Here is a 22,253-nt window from a genome sequence, read left to right as displayed (position 1 = left end):
TAAAAAGGCATTCTTTCTTTTACATGTCTGATGTTTTGAAATTAATACAGAAGGTCTACCATTGACTTCAAAAGTAGCAGAACAGGAACAAGGTGACTTAAACTAGTTATATATGTTATATTCACATTAAAATCTGCCATATTTGAAACTTGTTTAAGCAGCTAGGTTTGGGGCATTTGTGACTGGTAGAAACTAACAATACAGAACTTGAATTTCATTCAATCTAGGGAAAATAGACCAGACATAAATATCACGATCTAAATTTTAAGTGTGTAGAGGTTAGCATGCAGTGGAAGAAATTGGTAAACCAAAAATTGTAGAATGGATAAAAGGAAAAAGAACAGAAAAAAAAAAGAGGGGAATTTAAGTCCCTGTAGAAAGCAGTCATACCCTCTGCTAAATTTTTGATTCAGGAAATAAAGACAATATGGCAATTGTTTTCCACAGCCCACAAAAAATATGTTTAGTTTATTTTACAAACCATTTATCAGTTCTGATCTGCTGCATGACCTTAGCAACAGTACTCAAAATGTTGTCCTATTAATAAAATGAAAGTGAGGATAATTATCTAGTTCCAGGACTTCTGAGATTCATGGATGAACAATTGGAAATGATTATTAGAAATAGTATGGTGTAGAACTGTTAACTTTTTGAATGAAAGGTACAAAAGACAAACACACGTCTTTGCTGTTCCACACCAAGGAACAACAGATAGATACATAGCGGTGTGTCTACACATTCATTAATGTGCTTTTGCTACTGCATGATAAATGTAGTACCTATAATGTGAGGTAATAAATAAATGCACATTATGCTGCACTAATGCACAGTAATGTAAGTGACATTTAACGTGCTTTTTTAGTGACATTTAATGTGCAGTAGCCTGTTTTTACCGCACATTAGTGTATTAGCATGATTTTTGCCATGATACTTTAATGTGCAATAAAATAGGCTATCTCACATTAGAGCACACATGTAAATGCCCCCATTATGTATTAACAATTACTGTCTTTAAATACATCTAATTGTCCCTTGAATGTAAATAGAAACCTTGTATTTTCTTGGATAACTGACACATTAATGTGATATAAACTATAAATGCCAAATACCAATTGTGTTTCTGATTCTATCATCCATTATGAATTCTTGGTAACACCTTTCTACATAACGAGTTTGAGCCCCTGGCAATGTGAACTGTAATAATTGCATTGAAGTAAAAATGAAATCAACCCAATTTTCAATTTGTTTCTATAATCTCAATCATTCCTGGGTTTTCCTGATATCAGGTTAACTTGTTAATTCACAAACAAACTATCTTCAATGGAGCGCTGGTGAATCACTGGAATTGAGGACTAGTCTCTTGGTACCCTTGAGTGTATTTGTTGAGACTACACGAAGGGTAATTACTAACCAAACACAAGAAAATCAGCTCAACTGGGTCATAAAATGGGTCTGACTTATAATATGATGTTACAGTGCTAACAAAGGTTGTTAATATGCCTCTATCAAAGGTAAGATACAGTACATCTTGCACGCATGTGTAAACTACTTGTCCACTCTGCTAAATTTTTTTTTTTTTTTTTTGTCCTTGAATAAAAGTGTTTAACAGTTTGCTGCAGATGTAAACCTTTCATTAGAAACTGTGATCATATAAGGATTGGAATATTAGCTAGATGTGTTATTGACTGCTTTTCTTTTTTAAGTAAAATACCAACTTGACATCAAAACAGCACACACACACACAAAGAACAGGTTGAGAGCGTATAAAAAATAGATTTAAATTTGTGTTGATCCAGACAATGAATAGATATTGGAGAAAGAAAAGAATGGGGTGAGGATCTCTTGAATATAAAGAGAATTTTCTATGAGATAAAGAGAATTTTAAATGAGATAAGTATACTGTTGCTTTTTCTGAAGAGCAAGAATAGTGTGTTAAAGGGACAGACTTGTTAGCTGATATCCTTGAAGGGAAGGAAAGGGAACCACTATAACACTGTCCTGCCTTAATTCCATATCAGCCTTACTTTTCAAACACCCCACTATCTGCTCTGGGGTTGCTAGTCTGATAAGGGATGCAACAGAATTAGCACTCTTCACTGATTTTTTCACACACTCCTCCCCACTCACTGTGCAGAAAAGGGGATACTGTCGCTTTAAAGCAGAAGAACTGCACTTATCTCAAACAGGAAAAAGTACTTATGGGACATGACTAAGTACCAACTCTTGCAGAGGGATAGAGTGCAGTAGACAGAGGCAAAAAGTGGTAAGTTCTGCATCCTAGCCAGCACAGATGTACAGCACAGTGGCCTCTATTGGCCTGCTGGTGGTGGTGTGGCTAGGGAACCAGCAGTGCCAGCTGCTATTTTTTCATGGCCCCTTTCCCCAACCAAGTTGGCAACCATGGCATTCACAAAGTAGCACAAATGATTAAACTGTTTTTATACGTCCATCACAACAGGGCATTAATTTTATCTATGAACATTTGGGCTTTGCAGTATTTCTGGATTCTTTTTTTTTGTTCATTTATGCACTTGTTTATGCAATCTAATATAGTTAACCAGTTCATTTCTGAAAGGATTTAAACCTCTCTGCCCAGGGCAACATGGAGAGGCATTCTTGAAATTAGTTTTCCTGTCCACATATGGAAAGACAATGAACATTTAACTTAACTGCTCTTAGCTGAAAACTCTTCTGCATTGGAAAAACAGATTCCAGGGAAAATGGAATAAGGGACTTAGAAAAAGCTGAAAGCTATTCTCCCCAACCAGGAAAATATTTTTATACATATTTGGGGTTGCTATAAGGCCTACAAGATGTAAGACCTCAGAGCAGTATATGGTCATAAAAGTAATTTCTAAGTAAGTTTCAGGCCTATCTCCCTAGTACTGTATAAATGAGTAGATAGCACAATTGAATTTTGGCAAATTACTTGCAGTGCATTTACTACTATTATTTTTTTATAGCTTTAAAAGTAATTGTTAAAGGAACGGTATCTGCTTTCTCCACATGACAACTCAAATTAGGCAATGGTTGTGTTTATACAAACACAAAATCAAAAAAAAAGGAACATATCTCTAATGCTATAATTTGTCTTGGCATTAGTTAGCACTTACACACATACTCTTAAGCAATAGGTGCAATGTTATATCATTATTGTCTGGCAAGGGAGCCAGAAAGAGTACATTTTTAATATGACTTTTTAAAAAAGTGCCAGTGGTAATGGAAGAAAAATATTGATAGGATTCTTTTCTCAACTTCTATTACCTTGCAAGTAAAAACTATTTTTTCCAGTAATCTCTTCTCTCTCTCTTTCTTTTGGACAGTACATAAGCAATACTTGTTGGGACACAACGAAACATACTGTTCTTTGTGAAACAATGCACTCTTTCAAAATGATCTAGGTGATAATCATGTGATGGAGTACACCTGACAAAATATGCTTGACTCTTTTGTTTTACCTTAGCATCCTCTAAGTTTTAAAAGTAAAAAAAAAAGAGGTGTGGGGGGAGAGGGGCAGGGGAAGGCTGTTCTGGCTACATACTTTGCTTTCATTTCAGGATATGCTAAAACAATACATAACATCTATTTGCCTAATTACTGAACTTTTACTTATCAGTTAACATGTCACAGCTATGGTAACATTACTATTACTGTTAAACTATGAGAGCTTACAGAAGAATACTGTTTGATTGATTTTTACTAATTATATCTTTGTACACTCTAACCACATATAGTACATCTATAACTGAAATAATGTCTTGAATGGGATTACACACAGAATGCTACTGTAAAAGATTAAATATGAACATTTTTCAATGAGCTTGACTTCTCAAGAGTAGGACCTAGTGCTTAACATCATTGTTAGCTGTACAGTAAAATCTCTGATTTACTATCTGTAAATTCTGGTAATGAGATATTATGAATTACTTTATCAAGGCTTATGAACACAATATCATCTACATGAAAATAATCAGAAAGTGATTCACAAGCAGAATTTATAACTCCTAACTGGAAATCTTAGTTAGAGAGTCTTTGTCTATGATGTTGTCAGAAGGTATAAACTTTATTTAGCTCTACCATAAAATAAAATGCCAGCATAAATTATCTCCAAAGAAATTAGGTAAATAGGTATCATTCAATATGATGTGGAACAGGGAGATTCCATTAAAGGTGCATAAAACCTCACAGAGAGAATTTAGGCAATAAATCATAGTCAAAAAGCTTTTAGTCTTATTCCAAATTCTAGGCAACAGTGATGTCCGCTTGCTTATGGATGGCCATAAACCTGTCAAGTCAGTAGCATTCAGATCACATAAGCTCTTGTTAAGTGATAAGCCTATGACATTACGCAAAAAAGGCAGTGTGTTAGAAATAGATCTATTTAATGGAATGGAAAAGACATATTATTTTTTTAAACAGAGCCCCAAGACACAGAATGCATGAGGCAGATAATTTTCAACCCGCTCCTGCTGAAGAGATGAAACAATTTATAGAAGTTTCTTCATGGAATTTGACAGTGCCACAGTGAGTGAACTGGGTAACATAGTAAGCTATAATTGAAGTTAAAGAATAAAAATTGCTGCATAAAATACTAAAATGTCCTCAAATATTGTTAAACTGATTCTGAAAATTCAACATTGACATTATGTGACAACTTGCCATTTCATTCACTAGATTTTCAGGTAAGTCTCTAATGTGCAAATGTAGACCAAAATTGTAAGTCTAGGGACAGAAATTACATATATAAATTACACATATTGATTTATTATACACCTGGATTGATACAGCATCAAACTTAACTAATTTAGGTTAAATCGGTTTCTTGAATTTCTGCCCCAGATTTTCTCCAGATTCAAGTTCACTCACAGTTCCCCAGCATCCCAGGATGCTTTGCACCTCCCCCCCAAAATTCCCCCCTTGCAGGGTGGGCAAGCTAGCCTTTAGCTCTTCTTTACCTGAGCAGGGAGGCATTCTCTAGTGACCCTCAGCTTCTGGCCTGGGAGACTACAGGTATGTGGCTGCATTTCTGGAATCAAACATGAATGTCTGTTCACTTACTTATCAGTTCAATCTATGCAGCTAAAACTAACCTGCAAAGATTATCCAAGTTACTAAATCCTTGGATGATGGTGTTGCCGTGGATGTAGTCTTCCTAGACTTTAAGAAGGCCTTTGATACTGTCTCTCACCCCATCCTCATCAATAAATTAAGAGACTGTGGCATTGATGCCTACACAGTTGGATGAGTAAAAAATTGGCTGATGGGGCACACCCAGAGAGTGGTGGTGGATGGGTTGTACTCAACCTGGCGAGATGTGAGCAGAGGGGTACTCCAGGGCTCGGTCCTTGGGCCTGCACTTTTGAACATCTTCATCAGCGACTTGGACGATGGGGTGAAAGGCACGCTGTCCAAGTTTGCTGATGACACTAAGATGTGGGGTGAGGTGGACACACTTGAAGGAAGAGAGAGGCTGCAAATAGATTTAGACAGACTACAAAAGTGGGCAGATGAGAATAGGATGGGGTTCAACATAAGCAAATGCAGGGTGCTGCACCTTGGGAGAAGGAATCCACAGCATACATACAGGCTGGGGAGTTCCCTTCTTGAAAGTACAGAGGTGGAAAGGGATCTTGGAGTCATTATTGACTCCATGACGAACATGAGCTGCCAATGCCAGACCGCAGCCAGCAAGGCCAGCCATACCTTGTCATGCATCCAAAGGTGCATCTCAAGCTGGTCCAGGGAGGTGATACTCCCCCTTTATGTGACTTTGGTCAGCCCGCAGTTGGAGTACTGCATCCAGAACTGGACACTGCACTTCAAAGGGGATGTGGCCAGCCTGGAGAGGGTTCAGAGGAAGGCCACCCACTTGGTGAGAGGGCAGCAGGACAGGCCCTACGAGGAGAGACTGAGGGACCTGAACCTGTTCAGCCTCAGCAAGAGGAGGCTGAGGGGGGACCTGGTGGCTGCCTACAAACTCATCAGGAGAGATCAACAGCAAATAGGCAGAGCCCTTTACTCCCTAGCACCACCTGGGGTGACAAGGAACAATGGTCATAAGCTGATGGAGAATAGGCTTAGGTTAGAGATCAGAAGGCAATATTTTACAGTTAGGGTGGCCAAAATCTGGAACCAACTTCCCAGGGAAGTGGTCCTCACCCCTACCTTGGGCAAATTCAAGAGGAGGTTGGATGATCACCTGTCTGGGGTCTTGTGAACCCAGCATTCATTCCTGCCTGTGGCAGGGGGTCAAGCTAGATGATCTGTTCAGGTCCCTCCTGACCCTAGCTACTATGAAACTATGAAGATTGAACTGATTCAACCTAGGGCTTTTTGATCATTTGTATTTAGCCGAAGAATTTGAAGGGGTACTTTTTAAGGGTGCTCTTGTCAACTTAGGCCCAATTTCTGTTTGTTTTTTTTTAAAGAGCTTTTGGAAAACCTAACAAAAATTAAAACATGGCGATGATCAAAAAGCTACTCAAGGTACTAAGGTACAATGATCCCAACATGAAGCTGACTATATGTAAAGTGAAATTAATCTAGTTGTACTGCTGATACAAAAACAAAAAGTGAAAAATATGTTTTAAATTATTAGAGCTGTAATAACAGCTGCCTAGGAAAACATGGAGGACTGTGATCCCACATTCTAGTCCCAATAACCTAATTGTTAGGGACTTGGTACAGAAAAGAAGAGCTCCAGATTTTAGGTTGCCCTTGCCCAAAAGTGGTCTAAATCTGCATCTCAGACTTCCCAACATAATACTCAAACCTTCACATCATTGATTAGGCATTATTCCCCTCTTAAGCACTATTTTTGAACCTGAGCCATTTTCCCCTTTTGTTAACTGTATAAATTAACATAGGGGCAATCATTGTATAAATGGATGGTGAGCAGTGCAGAGGGGAAGCTTCTGCCTGACTGGGAGAAAAGCTGAATGATGGAACCCAGAGGGTCCATCCATCCAGGACAACAGCCATTTCAATGAGCCAATCACACACTAGATTGGTCTACTCCTGTTGGCTCCACATACCTTCCATTGGCTGCCCAAGGGAGAGCAGTTTCAAAAGGAAAGCTAGAGAGCTCATTGAATAATGATGAACCTATGTCACTATGGTGACAGCACTGTGTTAGAAAGTTGGAGTTGCACGTTTAAATCGTGTATGTTTTGAGAGGGTGAGGGGGAGGGGGGAAGGGAGTCTACAGCTTAGATTTCTAGATTCCTGGACAAGTAGTTCCTTAACTGAAAATATACTAGGTCTAAAATACAGGGGTAGGAGTCCTCCTCCTCCAAAGTCTAAAAACTACTAGTCATTAGATCAATTGTTCCTAATGGCTTCCAAGCATTTTATGCATCCAGAGTAGGCATGTGTATACAGCTGTATACATGCTTGACTACTGTGTAGCCTACTGTGTTTGCAACAGGAACTACAGTCTATCCATACCGAAGAAGAATGAAGTGATTCAGGATGAACAATACTATGTATCCACAGTGCAGGTGTTACAGAATTAGAACCTGTGTCTAAGTGTCAAAAATACCAGTTAGACAGCCAGAAAATTGCCACATAGGTACACAAAGGAGAACAGAATTCTGTTCCTGGTTTTGTGGGCTGGGGACTTAAAAGTCATCTCAAATATGATACCAATCGTATCACTTCCATCTATGCTATTATCCACAGAAATTAGTATGCCTTACCCACGCTAACCTAAATAGGTGACTGGGATATTCAGGTGATCTCTTGACCTATTTAATTTGTTCCGTGCACACAATCACTTAAAACAGATTTCACAGTGCTTCCTATCTTTTTTAGTATTTTAGTCAGAAAGCAAGCTTTGGTCTTGTTCTTTCATCACCTATTTGATTATATCCTAGTTTTACGTTACTTGGACTAAAATTGAAATATATCTGCACTATTACCTGAAAAAATGTAACTTAACTTCAGCTAAATTAAAACAAAACAGTCCACAAACTAGCAAGGCTACTTTTTCACCATCCTCTCATGAGTAATATTTCATTCTATGACAGTAAGAAAAAATAGTGCTGACAGCCATCATCTACACAGCCACAAAGATGCTGTCAAGTCAACTTTATTCATATGCCCTAATACATTAATTTATTTCCAGTGGCATAGCAAGAGCACTTGGAACCTTATAATTTGGGTTTTATTTGTGGCTTTCAGAACCCAAGTTGATCTGGTCTGTAGCTGTAATATTAAAAACACCTCAACTACTAACCTGATGCAGTTTAGGAACTGATTCAGATTTTGCATTTGCATAGTCAATTTGAACTTGATACACCCATTGTTGAGGGAGAAGCTACTCATATCAATTACTTTAATGACAGAGTTGTAAACTTCATAAAATGCAGGTGCAAACAATATACTGGAAAAAAGAAATAGCTGTATTTTCAAGTGTTGTTGGAGGTAATGAAAATAATGTTTAAAAATATTGGGGTAATTGTTCCCTTCAGGAAAAGAAGCAATTTTAGCTATATTAACTATGACCCTGTATTAAAGAGAAGATAATATTGTTCATCCTAAACCATTTTATTCTTCTCCATCATATAGCAATAAAAACATTCATGTTCTCATATTTTTATTGACCTCTTCTTCCAGAAAGAAGAAAGGTAATGTGGCCAGAAGATGTCCTATAGAGATCATTGACATCAGTTCTAAGTCACTTGGAAAGACTGCAAGAAGGGAAGGAAATACATTCTCTTTTAGATGAATTCAAACCTAGGAAGTTTGCTTTCCATGGTTGTTAGCAAACACTACAATCTGTTCCTTAAATATTTCTATTTGTATCTCGAAAGGAGGAGGATGATACACCCACAGTCAGAAGAATAATGAAGTACTTACCAGCCCACTAGTAACTAAGGATGGATAAATATTTACATCAGGAAGTCCAGACATATGCCCTCAAGAGCTATTAAAAGAGATCTTTGGACTTATGATTTAGTATGTTCTAATACATTCTGGAATACCAGATAAATTTCGGGAGCAATGCTAATATTATGTCAATATTCAAAAAGATTAAATCATATGACCTGAGTAACTAATTATATGTCAGTTCATCCAATATCATTTTCAGAAAAAAATGAAAAGATTGATTTAGGATTAAAAATTAAAGCAGAGAAATATGCATTGGCATATTAAATATATGATTGTATCAAAAATTCCTTTAAAACAAATCTGATTTCATTGCTTGATGGAATGTACACAAGGGCCAAGCAAATGAACATGAGCTACCAGAGTGCTGCTAGAGAGAGAAATAGATAAAGGAATCCTCAGATGCATAAATAAGGGAAAAATGACTAGGCGTAAAGATACCTAGTCACTGACTTTAGCAAGGCTTTTGATATAGTCTCCCACAACATTCTCACAAGCAAGCTAAGGAAGTACAGGTTGGATTAATGGACTATAATGTGGACAGAAAACTGGCTGGATCATAGGGCTTAGAGGATAATAGTCAATGGATAATAGTCATTGTCTAGTTGACAATGTCAAGTGGAGTGTCCCAGATGTCAGTTCTGGAGCTGGTTTTGTTCTTATTGGTGGTAGATACGCTGGAGGGTAAGGCTAGGATTCAAAGAGACATCAACACATTGGAGGATTGGGCCAAAATAAATCTTATTAGGTTCAAAAAGGACAAGTGCAAAGTCCTGCACTTTGGACAGAATAATACCACGCACCACTACAGGCTGGGGACTGACTGGCTAAGCAGAAGCTTGGCAGAAAAGGACCTGGGGATTATAATGGTCAGTAGGGACATGTGAAATGGGCCATATTCAATTTGGATTTGGCCTGAATAAGGGACGCTGATTCGATTAGTTGATTCAGATTACTGTCCCAATTCAATTTGGCCAAATCCAAATCTAAAGATTCGATGCTGATTTGGAAAATCAGTGATTTGGCCAAAGGCACAGCTTGAAAAGTGTTTTTTTACATACCTCAAGGTGACGGGCACAGCTCATAAAAGCTGCAATGGTGGGGCAGATGGAGCACCCCACAGGAGCATGGAGGGGGCGGGCCCACATACTCAGCAGCAAACTCGGAAGTACTTCCAGTCCACTTCAGGGTCCACTGCTAAGCATGCAGGGCCCCCACCCCGCACACTCCCCCCCTCCAGCTTGGTGATGGACCATGGGGGGACCCTGGGTGCACTCCCCAATCCAGGAGGCACCAGTTGACAAGCCAGAGAGGTGCAGGGGGGGAGCCCCTTGAGTGCGCCCCAGCGGATCCAGAAGTGGAGCAGAAATGCTTCTGGTCCACTTCCAGGTCTGCTGCCGAGTGCACTGGGGACCCCCCTGCACTCCTGTGGGACGCTCCATCTGCCCCACCATCTCAGCATTCATGAGCTGCCTGGTACCTTGAGGTATGTAGAAAAAAACCTTTAAAGCTGTGTCTATGTCTGAATTGTTGAATCTTTCTGAATCTCTCTGAATTGATTCGGAGGGTTCCTATTTGATTCAGAGATTAAAGGGTCTCCTGATTCGATTTGGAGATTCAGCCACCAAATTGGGCCAAATCTCTGCTGAATCAAATCAGTGACTGAAGTTTCGCACAGCCCTAGTAGACAGTAAGCTGAATATGGGTCAACAGTGTGCCCTTGTTGTGAAGAAGCCTAATGCCATACTGGGCTAACATTAGTATGAGAATTGCCCGCAGACTGAGGGAAGTGATTCTTCCCTTCTATTTGGGACTGGTGAGGCCACATCTGAAGTACTATGTCCAGTTTTAGACCCTCCAGAACAGAAAGATTGTGGACAACTTGAAGACAGTCCAGCAGAGGGCAACAAAAATAGTTAGGTGGCTGGGCCACATGACTTCTGAGGAGAGGCTGAGGGAACTGAATTTATTTAGTCTGCAAAAGAGAAGACTAAGGAGAGATTTAACACCAGCCTTCAACTACCTAAAGGGGGTTCCAAAAAGGATGGCGCTAGATGGTTCTTATTGGTGGCAGATCATGAGATCCTTGTTCTGTTGTCTCAAGGTCTCATGTTCCAGTACAGAAAGTTTAAGTTAGATAAAAACTCTTTCATTAGGCACTGGAACAGGTTACTCAGAAAAACTGTAGGTTCTCCATCCTTGGAGGTTTTTAAGACCCAGCTAGACAAAGCCTTGGCTGGGTTGAACTAGTTGGGGATGGTCCTGGTTTGAACAAGGGTCTGGACTAGATGACCTCCTTAGGTCCCTTCCACCCCTAATTTCCTATTATTCTAAGGAGGTATTTTACTCCATCTATGAAGCATTAATGAGGCTAATAGCAGAATAATATTGACAGGTTTGGCATGCTCATGCACACACACACACACACACACACACACACACACACACACGAGAGAGAGAGAGAGTTGAAAAAATTGGTAAGAATTGAAAGAAAAATGAATGAAAAAGTCAAATTTTGGGGGAAAATGAGAGAGGCTTCAAGATCCCTGTAATTAGATTTGGTTTAAATCTAATTTGGTTTAAATAAAGAAAAAGGTCAAGAGGTCATCAGATGTGCAGAAATAACCACATGGGAGAAAATCCTGGATACTAAAGGGTTCTTGAATTTAGTGGAAAAAGGCAGAGCAAGAACTAATGGCTAGAAATAGAAACTTTCTACAAATACTTAGAAATTAGGCCTGTTTTGTTTTGTTTTTTCTAATAGTGAGGTGACTAAGCATTGAAACAAACTTTCAAAGGAAGTGATGGATTCTCCATATCTTTATATCTTCAAATTAAGATTGACGATGTTTCTGGGAGGATGTGCTTTAGCTAACACAAGTTATAGGACTGTATATGGTATCAATCAATCTATTATTTTGTTAATTTTTATCTGAAACAGTAGATACATTAGGATGAAAGTGGAAAACTAACAGTTTTCATTCCATTTTATTGTAAAGCTGAAAAATCTAGCTCCAATCGTTCTACTAAAAACAAGCCTGAGGATTCCTATGTATTATTTTACATTAATATATTTTCCACATGTGAGAGAAAGGCAATTCACTTTTGTGAGATTTGCATTATGTTTTAAATCCCATTAAAGTAGGATGTCTCTGTCAATCATCTTAGGGGATACCCAGCTGGGACACACCTGCACTCAGATTCTGTGGTGACTTTGTTCCCAAATTTGAATGACAATTGACACTTCTTATTTCACTGGCATTAAACCAGTAGAACTGCCACAAACAGAAAGGTTAAAGAAATAGTTCTTCTGCTACCATAGCAAAGGATGATGGCATAGGACAGCCATTCCCCAATGCACTGGTTCTCAAGCTTTTTAAACTGAGGCACTCTCACATAATTTTTGTGAACTGAGTAACACCCCATATCAAAAACCACCTTATGTATCACAGTGCTTACCTCTTTGTGGAGGATACAGGTAGTGGGGGCAGGGGCAGGGGCATGGCCAGACAGGAACTGAAACTAAGCTGGCATTCACTTGCTTATCTTCTCACACTTGGCTTATCTCACAGCTCCAGTACCTTTTCAAAGGATCTTGCCAGATCACCCAGAGGTGCCAGACTCTGGTTGAGAATCTCTGCCCCAAAAGTTATATAAACTGTCAATACAGTGGAAGGATGCTAAATACTGGACTGTTAAAAAATCACATAGTTGTACAGAAGGTGGTCAGGTGTTGCATACTGGATAAGGTTAAAGTGCTAACAAGAGACCAAGGTTTTCTTAAGATTGTTGTCCTTTGTTATAATCTTACTTGCATGAGACAGAACATCAACTCATTGTTTAATTCAGGCATAAATTTAACAGCTCTGAATGACAAAGCACTTTTCACATAGTTTTTCATTTACATTAATCTTGAATTTCCATCTTCATGATGAATCATTATCATCTAGGTATGACTTCCCTGGGGAATGGAAAACATGTTACTTATTTCTCCTATCCGCTAGAAACTTTAAAATAAATCCAGTAAAAGAGATCCCCCCCCCCCACCAAAAAAAAAATCTTTGCCTCTTACTGAAATACCTAAGTCATACCTCACACTATTAATTTCCCTATTAATTTCCTTTCATTCTTCTTGCTAGTGACACATCATCACATCATACAGGTCACTAAAGAGCCACCTATCCATCATTATTTCTCTTTGTATGTCTGTATATGTGATCTCTCTCTCACACACACTATCTATCTGTTCACACACACACACATATAAAAACACACATACATGTACATATAAATACACACACGCGCGCGCACACACACACACACTAAATTACATGCATATGAAAATGGCTTAAAGTTTTGTTTGCTGTTAATAGTTTCAACTAACCAAATTCCAGGGTTTTTTGTCAATGATTTATTTAACAACAGACAAACTGTCACACTTCTGTCAAACTCAGAATCTTTTGTAAGGTCAGGAAGTGTTTAGTTTCTACACAAGATATTTTTGGGTTTCAGATAAGAAGCCAGCATTTAAGACACTTGTGTCCAGCCTTCAAAATAAACTGTATTTTGTTCAATATTCAATATTGAGAAACTCATGTTGATTAGACTAAAAATGAGAATACAGAGATTAAATATAACTGCTTATATTTAATCTATTATACAAAACCAATTCAATTTTTATTGCCAGAAAGTTTTACATGCATCTAAACAGTGCTCAAAAAAACCCAGTTCATAAAGGTAACATGCTATTACAGGAAGTGATGAAAGGTAGTTAGCCATCTTGGTCTGAAATTAGGTAGCAGGCAGTGTAGAGATGCACTTTATAGACTAAATAAATCAGGCATTGAGTAAATATGGTACTAACAATAGGAAGGACCATAGTCTGTGTATTTTGTTTGCTGCACAATATAAAAGCAGTTACAGCTCTATATGTTCTAAGTACCCAGGAGAACTGCTCATTATAAATTATTACCTCTCAATAGCCAATCAGCACTCTGACTCCCCTGATGCTCTGAAAAGCTTTTATTTTGCTCAAAGTGCTGTTTTGTGCTGCTCTGAGTCTTCAGAGCAGTTCAAGTCAACTGACAAGCTGGGGAGAAAGTATTTCCAACAGGGATATTCCCACGCTTTTATGGGGGGAGGTGGGGAGGAGGGGGAGAAGAGTCTAGATTAAGAAAATAAACATGCCTGCTTTATTCCTATGATAGAGGATGAGTGGAATGACATATCATAAAAGTAATATATTGCGGTTCTGACATAGGCAAAATATAAAAATCATATAAAAAAATCACATTTGAATCATACCAGAGGACATTCTTGAACCATAAAATTGTAGCCTCAACAGCAGGAATTAAATTATAGTTGTGATGATAACCTTATAGATAAGGTAACAAATATTTAACAAGATGGTTTTCTCGGTATCTTTCTCATTTACATTATTAGTAAAGCAATTTATTTCACAAATCAATGTTTTGAGGTGTTTGAATAAACACTGAGTAGCCTTAGTGACAAACCCATTCCACTCTTAATTTGAAGCTAATAAATTACTAAATATTCTGTAAAGGACAGTCCCTTTCGAATGAAACACAACACTGGTTCTGGCAAAGAATGAATATACATTTGTGTTGCCTGCAGTAAACAGCATTTGCTCAGCCAGGCAAGTAATGATAACTTGATATTGGCAATACTACCCTTTTTTATTTCCATGAACTTTAACCTCATATTTATGTGCAGATACAGGTATCTAAACTACAATGTGGATATATGCTTCTTTTTGAGGTGCTAATTGCACCCATGTTTAAAATGTTGCTTTTGAGGTGTCATGAGGTACAAGTAGCTGTGGGCTACATCTGTACTTATTAAACTACAGAGTTGGAAAAGCTTGTTCAAATATCCACAGACATAAGAGTATATTAAATATAAAATTATGAGCCTCTAGCAAGCAAAGTTTGACTAGACCCTGTGTGTATGTGTGTGTGTGTGTGTGTGTGTGTGTGTGTGTGTGTGTGTGTGGTAAGGTCATCTGTATAGATGATCTTAGAAACAATCTGGTCTATGTTGCATCTTCCTCCACTTACGAATTTCAGCTAAAACTGAATGGCCATGATGCCTGCTCCCAGCATAGTGCTACTGGACTTGAATGCATTTATTGAATATGTATTATTTTTAGGGGTGCACCGATAGACATTTTGGGGGCCGATACTGATAGCTGATATTTAAGGAGGCATATTGGCCAATGCCAATCTGATTTCTGATACAACAGCATGCAGCTGGTAAGTCTGTTGTGGTGAAGGGAAGGGGGGAGGGAAGGCATATGGGGAGGCAGATCAATGCCCCCCATGGTGAGGGAGGGAGAGGGCACAGGGGCAGGCACTGCCCAGGCAGTATGGGGTGGGCATGGGAAAGAGCTGTGCCTTGGGGGGGGGGCGTCTCCCACCACTGCACACACCCTGGGAGGGCATGGAGGGGGCATGTGCCCTCAGATCTGCATGGGGCCAGGCAGGCAGGCTGCAGCTGTGGGCTGGAGCTGGGGCTGTGCCAGGCTCTTCTCAGCAGGGGCTGGGCTTGGGGTGGACAGTGGCAGCACTGAGAAGGGACTATGGAGAGGGCTGCAGCCACCCCAAATTTTGCTGTAGCCCTGATTCCAGTATCACTGCTGCCTGCCTGAAACAGCCCTAGCTCAACTCCCACCTGCCCCCATGCACCAGGATGAGCTGCGGCTGCACTAGATGGGTGGCAGTGGTGCTGGGAGTGTTGCTACAATGAAATTTGAGGTAGCTGCAGCCCCCTCCATAACCCCCTCCAAGCACTGCTGTTGCCTGCCCTGAGCCCAGCCCCCACTGAGAAGAACCTGGCATAGCCCTGGCTCCAACCCACAGCTGCAGCCTGCCCACCCCACCCTCCACAGATCTGGGGGCACATGCCCCCATCCCCGTGCCCTCCCTGGGTGCACGCAGCAGTGGGAGCTGCCCGCCCTGACAAGCCGTGACTCCATCCATCTGCCCCTGCCCCCTCCCTCCCCAACCGCAGGGGGCTTTGATCTGCCCCCCATGCCCCTTCCCTCCCCTTCCACTACAACAGGTTTACTACCTGCATGCTGCTGGGGTCTGCTCCTCGCTGTCTGCATGCTAGGCTGCAGCTGCGTGCATGCATGGGCATTTATCAGCCAAATTATTGGCCACTTCATGCCAATTTCTGGTACAGCCAATTTTCTTTATAACAGTACCGAACTGATACCAGACCAATGTATCAGTACAACTCTAATTATTTTCTTTCCATTATTGGTTCTGTAAATCCCATAAAGTCAAAGAATATGACTATAAAACCATCATATTTTTGCATTATAATACAATTCCTGAAAAAAGCTGTTTGGATTTGTTATATAATCTTTTCAGAGTTTCAATTTAAAACAAAAACATTGTCTTAAAAAAAAAAAAGCCAAACATTTCTTTGCAGGTGCATAATGTGAAATGATAAACTAAATTGGCAAATATACAATCTAAAAAAAAAGTCCAGATTAAATAAATACATTGCAGAACATAGAGAAAGAGATTATTAAGAATATTTAAAAAAACCTTGGATAAATCATATTTAAAATATTAAAAGGCTGAGGGGGCCCAGACTTTCTCTCAAACATATCTTTCTCCTGACCTTAGAATATCTACATTATTCAAGCTGAAGATGACTATCTTGACAAAATTAAGGTTTACCACACAGTTTTGTAATCCCACAACAATAAAACTAAAAACCTGCATTTTTTGTGACCTTTAAATGGTCCTTTCCTATTTTGTTCTATTTCTGAGATCAGGCAAGTTTCTTGACTGCTACCTCTTCTCCTAAAGATGTCATGAAATGAATGAACGTGAAACAAATAAATTGATGTGTGTCTAATAAAATGAATAATAATATCTTCAGAATAAGATTTGAATACCGTGAAGTAAATAAAGTCATATTGCCATATGCTGAACAATAAGGATAAAGCAAAATATTGGAACAATGTCACTGACTGAACAGTTTTCATCCTGTGCATTGAATACAGTAAGGCTTCTGTGACTTCATCAGATCCATCTCTACTGACCTAATATTTCCTACTCTCTATCTGTTGGTTCTAACATATCTCTTTTTAGTCAAGGAGACTGACACAATTTCTCTTCAGCTCCTTTCAGTCCCAGTCACCAGAGACATTTTCAGTCCCAGTTCTCCTTCCACAATCACCCTTTGGTTCCAATCTTTTCCCAGGCTTTTTATTACAATAGCAACCTTAACACCCATAGTTTGGCTCTTGTCCACTCTACATTCAGTTCAGGAAGTAGTGCAACCAGGCATGGGTGAAAGGGGCACCCATCCCAGTGGTCAAGTTAGGAGGGGTGCCAGAATCACCTCTCACCCCTGTGGAGTCTGCACTCTGGTAGCACACCCATGAGAGGAGCTCCTAAACAGTCCCTGGTAGCTGCTGCTTTAAGAGCAACAGTTGGGGCAGGCAGAGCACATTGCAGTGGCAGCAGTACCTCAGCTGGGGATTGGTAAGGAGCTCCCAAGTTCCCAGCATGGGTAAGACAGCTCCCCTCCACCCCTGCTCTCAGAAACACATGCCCTCACCCTTAGTTCTTGGAAATGCACTTCTCCATTCTTGAAACATTCTTTCCACTCTCTTGTAGGGTTTCCACTCCCAGACATCAACTCTGCTTGTTACACTGTTCAATTTAGAGACCAGTCTTACCTATGTTGCCTAAGACCAAACAATGAGCACTGAGAGCATAAAGACAATCTTCATGGTTGTAGTTGTGGCACCTAAACTAGGCATGTCATGACCCACAGATGTGATTGCTAATGCTAGAGTTTGTTCCATGTGGACAGAATCTCCAGAGATTTTAGATTGCTTAGGTTTGGGAGAGGAGGGGTCATCCTTTAGATTTTAGTTAAGGCAGAACAAGTCTCTCTGGAGGACATACAAATAGCATTTTCCATGGTTTTATATTCCAAGGGCCCAATTTGGAAAGATTTTAGCAAAAAAAAGCAAAAAGCACCTTCTTGATGCAATGTAACCACTGTCAAATGTCAAGTCCTTGCTCCAAGGACAAGGTGCTAGAACTCCTAAAATAACAGATTTCTGTAATATGCACAAAACATTTTCCCTTAACCTCATTTTCAGCAATACTTGAATCTCCTGGTCTGGGGAGAAAAAAAAATCCCCCCTCTTGCCCCCCCCCGCCCAAGATAGATATCAACAATATAGAATTTTATCCCAAGAGGTTACACTTTGGTAAAGTTATACACAGCTGAATGAAGTGTCATATATAATATGAAGTGTCAGGTGACTTCAACCTGCAATGCTCCCAGCCTCGACTGTAATATTATCTGTGATAGTTTAGTAAGTTCTCCCAGGTGGCTGTACTAGGAATACCTTGAGAATTAATGCAATGAGACTCACTGTTAAAGTGACTATCATTTTCATAGCATATACTCATACCAATTGATATTTACGTAGCAATAACTAAAATTTTAAGAGCTATCCCATGAAATGTAAGTCAAGGCTCTTTGTGGCTGGGAAATATCATATTTATTTTGGTTGGAAGCACGGTTTCTAGATCTTTAGCCCCTTTGAAATTTCTTTGCATCACTCTAGTTTTGCAAATGGCATTTAGAGCAGATTTAAGTTAGTAGTTAAGGACTTCCCTGGCAAAGTGGAATTCTAAGAGCATAAGAATTAAGGTCATTGCTGCTTTTCCAGTCTTGCCGGTGTTCTAGTGAGGGCTGGAGTGTGGAGGGAACATATTAGGAGCAAAATGAAACCACAGAGCATGTCCCCATGCGCAGGGGCATGCGGATGCTGCAGTGAAAAATAGCAGTGGCACAAATTTGTGCCACTGTTTTTGCCACTGTACAGGAAAAATTGACCCAGATGTGGTACCTGGGGTTCTGGGGGCCTCCCTGTGAAGCAGCAGCACTGATCTGGCCCCTTGGTTTCTGGTGGCACATACTGCTGCCACACGTGCTGCACCACTTTTTTTAGTGGCAGGTTTTTTGGGTTTATTTTTTTACAATGGGATCTTCAAGTATAAAAAAACCCCCTACTGTGCAGCAAATCAGCAGCATGGTGAACACTTGCATGTGTGCCGCACGCAGTTTGTGGCAACTCAAACTGCTTTGAGGTGCCACAAACCACACATGTGCACTCATAGAGATGCCCCCAAAGAGTCAGACCACAAGTCATGGAACCTGTTAGCCCTACAGCAATTTAGAACAACCTGGTCAGCTACACTGAGGCCTAGATTGCCTCTTAATTTAATCTAAAAGCAGAGGGGGAGAAGATTAGCTGAAAGTAACCTATGTTTCTACTTTGCATTTCAGAAATGCAGGCAGAATTTTTTCCAGGAATTGAAAAAATATTTTAGCTAACTATTCAGAGTGTAATATTGATGTAAAAGACAGTTCAGTTTACAAAATGAATTAGAAATTTCACTTCACTTCTCAGTAGACTTAAAATTTATCATCTCATTTCCTTTTTTAATGATCCTTTTATATAATCATTTTCACAACTTTCTTTGTTTCCTTGTTTATACTTCCCAACTACTTAGATGTTGATACATAATTATTTAACATTTGATTATTTTTCAATATCAATGCTCTTTTAACACACAGCTAAGAAATATAAATAAATAAATACATAAATAAATAAATAAAAGAGAGACTATTTTTCCAGTACATACGGGTCTTCCGAGCTGAATCTTCTACAAAAAGAGAAGAAATGTCTTCATCCACTCCTGCTTCATTCTTTGCAATACAAGTATATGCTCCCGTATCTTCATAGCGCACGTTGCTAATGTGAACTTCACTGCCATTTGCTGAAAGCAAAGGAGAATGCAACACGTGAACAACAATTTTAGTTTTACTACAGTGCTTTCAGGCTTATCCTAATTAAACTACTTTCCTTCCTCAGTTCATATATTGGACACATGCCAGACTACTCCAAAAGTATTCAGTTGGTTAGTAAACTCTACTCTCATTCATTTCACAGATAACAGGAATATCTCAACCATTTTGGATGCTTGGCTCCAGATGTCAGTCTCAGATTTTGTACTTGTTTCAGTGACAACATAGATCTGAAAAAGTGGTGTGCCCTCTTCTGTAGACTTGAGCTGTTCTGCTTTATTAATGCTGTATCTGATCATTTGCAATGCTAGCACCTTGCATTGCTGATTTAACAGAAAATGCCATGGAGTTCACAGCACATAATGGGAGAAATTTTCAGTACAATATATTCTGCAAGAGATGTATAGCTTCCAGAATATAGAACGCAACATTTAATGAGCTTCTTTATTATTCTGTATAATCGAGTTAGAAAAAAAATGATGGCCTAGTTTGCTTGCTTTCATCTCACAGTCCTTGTATGTACTTCTCAATTTAGTCAATTGTAGCACTGTACATTTTGGTGATGGGACTCATACATACAAAATGTATTTGGACAAATGGATTTTGTGCATGAGAATTTATTAATGTATGCTTGTAGCTGTTAAACTCTAAAAACACCTGGGAGCCTGTATTTCTTTGTAAAGTTCATTGCAGAAGTAATGGGCATGATTTTGATTTTGTATACAATGAGGTCAGGATGAAACTCCTTGGAAATATCAGAAAATATACTTTTCAGATAGTGTCATCAAATATGCACTATCGCTTTAATATGCTTCCCTGCCAAAAAACTTCCTTTATTTTTATTTCTTCCCAGAAACCCTAGAGAATCATTTTCACCTGAGATGAGTGCAGAATAGCAGACAAAATGTTTATAAAATAAGACTTTACACTTTTTTTCATGTGGAGATGTGTGTCCTTAAGTTTGTGCATAAGTTTGCATATGAAAAAAAATACTAATATTTGCTCACACAAATTGGAGGTTGTACATTGACTTTGGAAGACAGAGGTAACATTATCTGATTTTACAGACATATACCTTAATCTAATATATGGCAATGTTGTAAAGGCAAAATATTCCTGCTTAACTTTGTAGTGCCTAATAAAAATTGTCCTTTACAAAGGTACTGCAGAATAAGGATGAAGCAGAACCTAGAGGTTTCCTGTGAAACTTGTTACAGAACACCTTTTCTCTGGGTTCAGACTTTAAATAGTTTTTTTTCTCTTCCAAGTTAATGGGTAGAGGATGGGAACATCACTGGAGAAAATATATATTGCACTTATCCACATCATTAAGCGATATGCAAGAAAAAATATAACTCATTTTATTTATAACAAGGCATTTAATATATGAAGGTCTGAAGGCTTCTCCACTCTACTCTCCAAGGCAAATTGATGGAAGCCCAGGAGAAGTGCACCCTGGGAGCAATTCTGCGAAAGAGAACACTGATTGTAGTGAATGTTCTTAAAAGGGGAAATTGGATTGGGCTATGGCCAGGGCATGTGGATAAGCAACGTGTTATAGGAGAGCTCAGGACTGGCTGCATAAAGGTAAAAGTAACACAATCTCTTCACAGAACATTTTGCTGTCTCTCATCGATCTCTATCCTACTTCTAGCTTCAAACTTGCATTTTATTAGAAGGAATTTAGCATTTTTTTTATTCCCAAGCCTCTTCTCTGCATGAAGTAAGGGGAGAATGAGAGAAAATAATTTATTTTACTAACAGAACAAATGGTCATCAAGAGGAGAATGGACAACAAACAACTGTGGGAACTCAGACAACCATAATGTCCATTAGCGATCCTTTAGGCTTCCCCTAGCTGCTTCACAAGAACACTTCTTTAGACCCTTCTATTTCTGCTCTTTTCCCATCAAGAGATTTCCCATGTCCCCCAGTCAACATCTCATCTATTTGGTTTGATGGTGTGGGTTTTAATCCTCTCAAATTTGGATCTCCCAAATCCTTGGTGAGTTCGTTTTACCATACCCCACACCCTACACTACCTTAGACATTTGACCATCTGCTATATAAAACCAGTATATTTTTAGCAGTACAACTATCTTCTCCTCTTACAGGGTTTTAAGAAAAAGCAGCAGCTGCCACTGCCTCGCATGCAGGGACCATAATTTAGGTATCCTCTGGGAATGTCCATTAGATTCAAGCCTTTCAGGGAACACAGATAGACAGTTGACTAGTTTGTTGAAATATACATGGCATAAAAGTGAGCTAGGTGCTGAGCTGCTCAGCACAGTCAAGGCTAAGATGTCTGTATGTATGCCTAGGAGCAGGACTTGACAAATGTGCTGAAATTTATAAAGGGCCTACAGAGTTGAGGTGCTGCAGGGTTAAGCAGCATATGAGTGAGAATTCTGCAAATGGATTTAAGTGCTAAATCTAAAAATTTCTATTTCAGTCCCATTTGAGGCACTAAAGTCCTTTTTCGGAATGTAGGC

General features: G+C 39.3%; 1 protein-coding gene across 3 annotated transcripts in view; it reads right to left on the bottom strand.

The window, feature by feature from the left end:
• The window catches only part of FSTL5 (follistatin like 5), a 627,705-nt gene that overhangs the window by 76,860 nt on the left and 528,592 nt on the right, over nt 1-22,253 (bottom strand). For all 3 annotated transcript variants that reach the window (XM_019481445.2, XM_019481443.2, XM_019481444.2), the window contains exon 10: nt 19,599-19,733. In XM_019481445.2, the coding sequence (XP_019336990.1) occupies nt 19,599-19,733 (135 nt within the window). The remainder of the gene's footprint in view (nt 1-19,598; nt 19,734-22,253) is intronic.

Source organism: Alligator mississippiensis, chromosome 2 (genome assembly GCF_030867095.1).
Source record: "Alligator mississippiensis isolate rAllMis1 chromosome 2, rAllMis1, whole genome shotgun sequence".
In the NCBI taxonomy this organism is placed as follows: domain Eukaryota; kingdom Metazoa; phylum Chordata; order Crocodylia; family Alligatoridae; genus Alligator; species Alligator mississippiensis.
This window is presented reverse-complemented; position numbering and strand designations above follow the sequence as displayed.